The sequence below is a fragment of the Sinocyclocheilus grahami genome, unplaced genomic scaffold (genome assembly GCF_001515645.1).
Source record: "Sinocyclocheilus grahami isolate Dianchi unplaced genomic scaffold, SAMN03320097.WGS_v1.1 scaffold457.1, whole genome shotgun sequence".
In the NCBI taxonomy this organism is placed as follows: domain Eukaryota; kingdom Metazoa; phylum Chordata; class Actinopteri; order Cypriniformes; family Cyprinidae; genus Sinocyclocheilus; species Sinocyclocheilus grahami.
The window spans coordinates 923,811-933,192 of NW_015505636.1; the positions used below are offsets into that span (position 1 = coordinate 923,811).

Here is a 9,382-nt window from a genome sequence, read left to right on the forward strand (position 1 = left end):
CTCTCTCTCTCTCTCTCTCTCTCATGCACATGCATACACGCATACAAACACTGGGAGAAATATGACCACAATCTGCAAAGGCTCCATATAGACAGGATCTCAGTGGGGGAGAGTTTGAATTATGGGTGTTGGGCGATGCATCCGAGTCCATCACTTCATCACCACTGAAGAGCCTGCGCTGCTGGCAGAAATAGAGACTGGTGGGCTGCTACATCCTCCAGTTATAAACCAAACGGCCTGGAGACTTGATCTTTATTTAGGGGGTTCTTTTTTAAACTGTGTAAATACAGTGTCTGTGTAAATAACGTATTATAATTGTATTAGGTTATATATATATATTATCTATATTATCCCATATGTGCAGTCTTTCATATACTGCATTCTCACAATGGATGGCACTGAGCAGCGGACTAGAGAGACATAAAGAGGTTGGATTTTTAGGAGACAAACAAGAAAGAGTTCCAGGTGCTCAAGCAAAATAGAGACAATGCAACTACATGACAGAGCATTCTGCTCATCTCTTTTCTCATCTCTTGTTTTCTCTCTCTGTGGACTTGGAGTCCTATTTTGGGCACTACACTGGACGCCTATGGCTCTTTGTATGCCTCTGGGCAGCAGCCAAGATCTCCTTGGTGTGTCTGTTCTGGTTTTAGAACACTGCTGTCCCCAGGGACCCTCTGACATAGCGCCGACATCTCTGCCAACTAAAAGTGGCTCCACAATTCACTCCAATCAATCTCAAACCAGACATAGCAGACCGATCCATAGCTGAGGCTTCTGGGTGGGGTTGGCAGGGCCTTGGGTTTACTGGAACTACAAACTGAGAGCACGCAGATTGCCATTGTTTGTCGCAAATGCATGAAACGTTCTTGATAAACAGTTACATGACGCAACATAAGGGGTTATGTAACTCTTTTATCAAGAATTAATGATTACAAGGTATTCAGCAGTGAGAGAAAAGAACACAAGAAAAGTCATACATTTTTAATATACCCTAAGAAATTTATTTGTGAATAATGCTGACTCTGATGGGAAAGCCTAAAATATTTTCTATGAATTCATATGATGTGAATTGTTAAAAAAATAGAAAGTAGTTACAAATTTACAAAAAGAGTTTGAGATTTCTTGCCACCAATAATGAATGCTGACAATTTTCATGACACAGTTTACCATGCATTTTATTTTAATTATCACTGTTTGTGTGAACAGGTCTTCGTTGCAAACCTGATGTCAAAATGACAGGTTGATTTGTTAGATCACTGTCAGCAAACACCCATTAAGACAGGGTTGCATTTGAGACCAGAAGAGGGTCGAGTTCAGGTTAACACCGAGTCGACATGTTCCATGACGAGTCCAAGACCCAAAAAAATATTGTGTTGGACTCAAGGAGCATGGCCATATTTTCATGGTCTTGGTTTTATTAACTCGGACTCAACACTCTTCTGGTCTCGGTCTTGACTCAAATGAGCTGGTCTTGCCTACAACACTGCTTTGAAGGGACAGTTCATCCCAAAATTAAAATCTTTTCATCATCTACTCACCTCACAAGTTGTTCCAAACCTGTAGGAGTTTCTTTCTTCTGTTGAACACGAAAGAAGATATTTTGTTGGTAATCAAACAGTTGATAGTAGCTAAATGGATTGGAACAAGTGGAGGGTGAGTATATGATGACAGAATTTTCATTTTTAGGTGAACTATCCCTTTAAGATATCACAAAATTGGTTTGTTTGGTTCAGGTGAATCTGACACATGTTCTGCTTCTGCTCCCCAGGTTTGTGGCCCAGAATGTGATGCGTCTGCAGCGGCTGGGTGTGACACACATACTGAATGTCGCAGAGGGAAACTCTTTCATGCATGTGAACACCAATGCAGAGTTCTACGCAGGAACTGGGATCACGTACCATGGCATACAGGCCAATGACACTGAGCAGTTCAACATCAGTGCCTTCTTTGAGGAAGCAGCAGACTTCATCGATAAGACTCTGGCACATGGAAAAGGTCAGCTGCTCGTGCTTCTTCTCTTTTTGTAAATGCTTTTGTTTCTTATCAAATACCCACTTTAGACTTACATAAACTGATTGTAAAGAAAACATTTTCCATTCACCGACAAGACTATCCCAAGATATTACAGAAATCTTGTTCAGTCCATTTGACACAGTTTCTTGATAATTCATGAAGTATGACGCCAGCGATGTCTTTGCGGAGTTAGAATGTATAGTATTCTGTGGCATTCATAACTTGACCATTCTCTAACAAGCCAAGCTACTTATTTTCCCCTTATGCCAGCTTTCTTTTTTCATCACTTTGTTTTAATGGTTAGCTTGCACAAGTTAAAAAAGTTAGGATAAAAAAATGAAAGGAAAAAGTACAGTGGATTTATTGAAATGTTACAGTATATGTATCCACAGATAATAATGCATCCCAAAGTGGATCTGGTAGTCCCTACACACAGATTTTATCCCTAGATATCTCACATCAGTCGTTTTAATTGGTGCATTTAAACCTATCTTTTATGGCATGGATTTTATGCCATCTCTAACACAGAGGAGCAATTATAAAGCATCTTAATTGCAAGTCATCTTGGCAGCAGGAGCCCAGTAAACGGTAAATCAGACGCCAAGCCTGGGTCGAGGGAGGACACTAATCTTTTCACTGAGAGCTTAAGCTGAAACAAAACCTCTAGAATATATGCTGCCACTTTGTAGCGAGGCTGAGCTCAGCTGTGACATTTGCGACAGACAGTGGGCTTGATGTCATCTGGCGAATTTGCTGGCTGAATTGCAATGAGCAGTGGGAGGGATGAAGGTCTGAGTGCTCCCGCTGCCACTAAGTCACACTGAAGTTTTAAAAATATGCTCTGCATAGGGGTGGGTCTCGATGGCTGATTTGTCGTCTAGTTTTAGATTTGTTCCTGTTTTAAGTTTACTGTAGGTCTTTGTAGCAACAGTGCATTGCAGAGGATTGATGTGATATTCAGTTACGTGAGCACATAAAAAAATCTGTATTCTTTCTTTACCCATATATACTACAGAGAACCTAAAATAATTATTTTGAGTACTTGGTTTGGATTTTGTGGGGTTTCAAGTTTACATCATTCATCATCCTCGATGTTAAAAAGTGACTACAAAAAACTCTGCATGTGAGGTGCAATTTTATATTTCAAACACAGATGGTGATAGAGAGGCCAGAGTTCAGAGTGCTGTCATCCTTAGGCACCATTCACACAGAACTGAAGTTTTTGCACTTTAAAGGTTCATTCATCCAAAAATTAAAATTCTGTCATTGATTCTGTGTCAGAATCAGAATGTTGTAGAAAAAAGTTTTTTTTTTACATTTTTGTTTTCTTTGCGCACAAGAAGTATTTTTGTAGCTTCATAAAATTACGGTTGAACCACTAATGTCACATTGACTATTTTAAAGGGGTCATATTAAATGACAAACAACAAGTGCTACTCTACACTGCCCAAAAAACTTGCGTTTGAATCGTCAGTGGCAAATTTTTTAAATATAAAAAACATACTTACAGTCTGTGAGTCAGAACAGCCGGCATTGTAGTCTACTCTACCAGGATCAGGAAACAGTCCTCCATAAAATGCGCTGCACACATCTGAATATTTGGGTTGAACTGTTCTGGAACAGTGTTGTAAATACAACTTAACCACTGATTTCTAGTTGTGTCCTCTTTTGGAAGGCCAAACAAAGTAGTTTCGCTTTCACAACGAAACAGCGTCACACACCGGTGGATTCGACGAAGGTGCGTCCGGCGGGCTTGCGGCAACCACATGTGACGACCCCGGGCTGGACTCCGCTTCGTCCGCAGTGAAAGCCGTTCCGGTGATCGACAGCGCGAAGTTGATGTATTTCCTCAGCGACCAGCACGGATCAGCTCCAGGCATGATGAAGCCGATATCGTCCTCTTTTGGAAGGCCAACCAAAGTAGTTTCGCTTTCACAACGAAAAACACAGCAGCATAGCGTAAGCAAAAGCCCCGGTGTAGCGTGAGCTGAAGCCGGGCAAGAGTGAGCTGAGGCGGCGGGGTCGAGAACGGCGGTAGATATGTGGGGGCGTGTTCGAACGAGCCATTTTAGGTAGGCGTGGCTGACTCTTAACTTTTATAAAGAATATCTCTTTGGATTTGAGACTTTAGTCTTTGCAAATTTACAGATCTTCTTTATGCACCAAGAGCTTGTAACACTCCAAAGAGAAAGGAAAAAATGAAATCGCATCATATGACCTCTTTAATGTTTTAAGAAACCAACTAGCCAGCTGATTTAAAAAATAGGGAGTGTCTATTTTTACACTACAGTAAGTGCAAATAGCCCCCTTTGTTGGCAGAAGCTATTTACACTAACTTCGGCCACCAATGTGTGATTGGGAATTTGGGAGTCAACACTACAAAAGAAGATTTGTCTAATAATAGCTCCAGTAGTGTAGATGGTAAAGCATGTGCTGTAGTCTTTTTGATGTGATCCCCCCGGGTTTGAATCCGCCTTTTGCTGAACTTTTTTTCTCCCTTTTAAAATCTCATATCACATCGGAAAGGCATTTACTTTCAATAAAAATGAAGGAAATTATCAAAAAAGTTTAAAATAAACTATCGGGATAGGGTTAAGGTAGGTGTAGGGAGGGCTTTATTGGCCCAAGAAGGTGGTATCCATTTAATAAGTTGAATTAAAATGATAATTTACACTCAATACGTTATTATTGCATACTGTTTTAAAATGTACTGCAATACTGAGGTGCAGATAATTTGCCATAAGGAGTATAAATAGTTGAAAGTACTGCTATTTTAACAGTGTAAATAGAATCTATAGCTATTTGTACTTAGTGTAAATATCATCTATCTCTAAGAAAATATGCTATTTTCACTTAGTGCAAATAGCCGCTGCCTTAAAAATATGTAGTTTTGCATAGCCGTAGCTCTATATTGATCTACAGGGAGCAGAGATTTAAGAATCAATGAAGGTTATCTCCTTGACACATAAACAGCACAAAGACTCACGGGAAAATGTAAGTAAGCATTCGGAGGAGGCATCAGGTTTCAGATCCTCTGCTGCATCTGCCAAATAAGCACAGCAGAGGCTTGCAAGGTGAATTCCTCCAGGAGAGTAGGCTGGACAATAATGAATGTGTATGTGTGTGGTTGCATGTTTGGAGGGGAATTGGTCTGAAGGTTGATTTGAGAATGTTCACAATGAACTGATGTTGTGGCAGAAGCCGCGTTTGTATCCTCAAAGAATGAGATCTTCGGAGGTACTTCAAAACCTGCCTTTTTTAACTGTTTTTTTCTTACTACTCTTCTAGGAAAGGTGTACGTTCACTGCCGTGAGGGCTACAGCCGTTCGCCCACTATCGTCATAGCTTACCTCATGCTCCGTCACAAGATGGATGTACGAGTTGCAACGGGTACAGTAAGACACAAGAGAGAGATCGGCCCAAATGATGGATTCCTGCGCCAGCTGTGCCAACTCAACGAAAAGCTGGCGAAGGAGGGCAAGTTGAAGACCAAATGATAGAATGTGCTCTACCCCCACATTTATTCACAAATGCAGGCGTCAAACTAGTGTGCACTATTTCCAGTCCAAGTATATTAATAGAATGTATGCATACATCCAGAGCATAAGCATGGAGATATACAAAGTGTATTCAAACACACTCTCACATACACACTCACACAAGGTGTTGTCAGTGTCCTGAATAATTACCCTTGCTTCCAGCTGGCTGGTAAAGGGAAATTTACTGGCATATCTGAATAATTAAGGCTATAGAAGGAGCAAGGGCAGCATTTTACATGTCATCACAACTGTTTTGTTTTTGCATTATTCCCCATGATAATTAGCTTCCGTTTTTTCACTAGGTACACCTGAAGCATTCCAGTACCCAACTGTTTGTATATCTCACAAATTCAACTTTTGGAGCATATTAGCCCAGTTGTCATGTAAAGTAGAGCACAATCATCCTATGGGTTCCGATTTGACAGAAATACTGCGATTGCTCATCCCATTTCTATTTGTATGTGGTAGAATATGATATTTAGGTATAAAAAAGCACGTCGAATTCAACTTTTAACCCATTAACAGACCTACAGCCAGATTTTTGATGGCTTTCCAGCATTTTAAATCAGGAGGACAAAACTGTTGTGTACCAGCACACACCCCGTTCGCTCACTAAATTAACATTCCACTTTGTACCGAATGGTAGCATACAATCAACAAGATATATCTACAACAAGCCAACTGTATGTTGTAGCTCAGATTTAACAGATGCTACAAACAGGTTCAACCCGGTTCTATGCAGCAGTGATAATGCATCAGCCCCATTAAATCTCTTTACTCTGGAATCACTGTCTCTCACTGCCAAGTCTCATGCCACATTTTGGCCATCACAAGATCACAGTCAGCCTTGACCAGAGAGACACGTCCGATAGATGGAGAGCCTCTGCCATGCCAACTGCCTAATGATGTGCCCTTACACAAGGTTTGTAACCCAGAGGCCCAGTGCCCCTTCATACTGCTAGTTCAGAGATCGCAGGAAGCGTGTCAGTGACATCTGTGGAGTGTAGATCAGATTTTTAAGGGTAGCTGTTAAAATAGATTAGGTTTACTTCGGGCTCAGCTTTGTCCTTAAAACAGAATCACTTTAGCACTGGAATTGACTCATTTTGCTGCACTGCTGGCTTGTTTCAGGTTTTAAAGGGGTCATATCATACATATTTTTATCATTTAATTATTTCCCCCGAGGTCCACTCATAACGTTAGTCCAATTAAGCAGGCCGTTTTTGCTGCTGTGCCTTTAAGACTCCTATATAAGCATCCTTTTTGCATGTGAAGGGAGTTACATTGATGAGTAACGGATAGTTGTCGGTATAGCTTATGCTGTCCATCGTTCAATAACAGCATCATTGCGGCAGATTCACAAAAAGGTCTGCATTGAAATGTGCTGTTCATTCAGATCAGACTTTTAACAGCAGAACTTTCCCACATTTGACTCTTTATTCAGTTTTGGAATAACAGTATCCTTCCTACTTTCTCTGTATAGCTTCTTTGGGACTGGTTTGGCTATACTGATGTGTAAATATGTGCGGTCGTATGTTAAAGTATCCACATTTTTGACATCAAAAATTTCAGTATGAGACATTTTTGTAGCTTGGCTTCAGTAAATGGTATTTTTGGACTGGGGAGAAAATGTTGATGTCTTAAAGTTAACCCAAAAATTTGATTTCTCATAATATGACCTCTTTAAAGGAGAACCAGCATCACTTCATTTGGAATAAGTGCATGCAAAAGTTTCAAACACATAGCTTTTTGAATTAGTCTCATTTCTCTTGTCAAATTTGATTGATCTAATATTAATAGCCCCTGGGCCTCTACATTTATTATTACTGAAGGAAAATATAGTACAAATCGTAGGCTAGATTATAACACAAAGCACTACTTATGCCTCTTTTTTATATTTCTATATTCCAGATATATATACTTGTATATACATATTTAGATGTTGACATATATGAATGTATGACCTGTCCATAATATTTGTGTATGACCAGTATCTATTAACAATAGAAATATCTAATAAAGTGTAGTCAACATCCATTTTATTTTCAAATGCCATGGCACATTTACCCAAAAACACCACATTTGTTTCACACACCCAGTTGTTTGCTAAAACTTCCATATATTATCCAGTATTTCTTTTCACTTTGATGGAGTGGTGTATTTGGCTTTATTATTTTATCATTTACATTGTATTAGAGGATCAGTCTGTTTTCACAAGTGACACTGTTGCAGGCTACTACCTCACAACATTCATACTACTGTAGCTAATCCACAATAATTGTTTAGTTTTTTGTTTTGTTTAGTTTTTTTGTCTAAGAACATTTAAAATGGACAAATACCTATATGTATGAAAACATTCAAACTATAAACATTCCTTTAATATAATCTGGAGACCTAGGCTTTATACAACCTAATCAACTGTAGCTTTTGGAAACCTGTGTGCCCTCACAAAAAACGTGAACCAATGAGGATGGTCTGTGCCAATGGCAAGCAAACGATTGGAGTTTATCAGTCTGAAATCTTCTTGTGCTTTTAGAGATTTAAGCAGCAACTTTTAACCTCAAAAAGCAACAATTTTCAATATGCATATTTGGAAATTTCAACACAAAGATGTGGCTCTGTTGGCTACAAGGCTTCAGAAGATGAAGAAGAACACACCCTTTTCTGAACTGGATCTGTGGAAGGAGAAACACTGCCATCTGCTGTTGATAAACCATGTGGTTTGCACAAACTGGCCTGCTATGTATTGCCTCTTATTCATATGTATCCGATTGTATGTATGCTACACAGTGCATAGAAATCGTAAACAATATAATTATACAGGGAAGATTAAATGAAAATGGTTGTACCACTATATGGCGTAATGATGTCATTAGTATATCACAATGCTGCTTTGTCATTTTGTATTTATGTCTCATCAATGTGTGATATTTTTGTTTTTATTTGAATAACACAAACTAAGGTGTCTAAAGTGATGCATTTTTGATGCACTTGCATTTTTTGGCATCGGTGCGAAGTACTGTCTGTGCATTTTTGCTTCTTTGTTTCGTCCATGCGTACAAGCACAGAGTTGCATTCATGTGTGCACACTCACTTGCTCAAACGCCGCTGACTACATGTAACTCTATATCGTCTATGTGCCGCCTCTTACTCCTGTATGCTTTGTGTTGTTGCTGTAATGTGATATTGTAAACGATTGACCACTTGTTTGTTGTAAAGGACATGGAAACCTCAGCAGTTGCAAATTTGGCAGGAGGGTTTGGCACAAATGTCCACACTCTCAAATTATGTTTGGCATTTTGAGTTCGGGAGTTGTCTTGGTGTGACTAAACAACAGATTTACGGTTTCGTTTTATTCTGATTTAATCAGGAAAGGAATTACAGATTGCTTGAAGTGAAGGTCAAATGAATGCATTCACATGACACAGGCTGTCTAAACATCCCACCTTAAAGCCTTAGCCTGAAGATGGATTATATATTTTTGATTCATGTCTTCACTTCACAAAGCTAGGTGTACAGCTTCTGCAGACACTTTGTAGAAGTGCACTTGATTAAATCACAGTTCTTTTTCTTACACTGGAAAATGTTCTTTTGTTTTATGATGTCTGAAAATAAATCGCAAAACTTAAAACGTGCTTTTTTCCCCTTTAGTTTTATTCATAGTTAAGTGAGTCCAAACTGGGAGAATGCATTGTTAAACCCATAAAACCGAAATTACAAATTATTATAAAAATATTAGGGTGATATAAAAAGTTATGGTGATAAAAATATTATTGTCAATTTGTGTGAGTGTGTGTGTGTGTGTGTGTGTATATATATATATATAT

At 39.1% G+C, this 9,382-nt stretch overlaps 1 protein-coding gene across 3 annotated transcripts in view; it reads left to right on the forward strand.

Moving 5' to 3' along the window:
- Positions 1 to 9,190, forward strand: part of dusp3a (dual specificity phosphatase 3a) — a 30,063-nt gene extending 20,873 nt beyond the window's left edge. For all 3 annotated transcript variants that reach the window (XM_016234756.1, XM_016234758.1, XM_016234757.1), the window contains 2 exons: positions 1,772 to 1,998; positions 5,305 to 9,190. In XM_016234756.1, coding sequence (XP_016090242.1) covers positions 1,772 to 1,998; positions 5,305 to 5,513 — 436 coding nt within the window. In that variant the 3' untranslated portion in view covers positions 5,514 to 9,190. The remainder of the gene's footprint in view (positions 1 to 1,771; positions 1,999 to 5,304) is intronic.
- Positions 9,191 to 9,382: the final 192 nt, after the last annotated feature.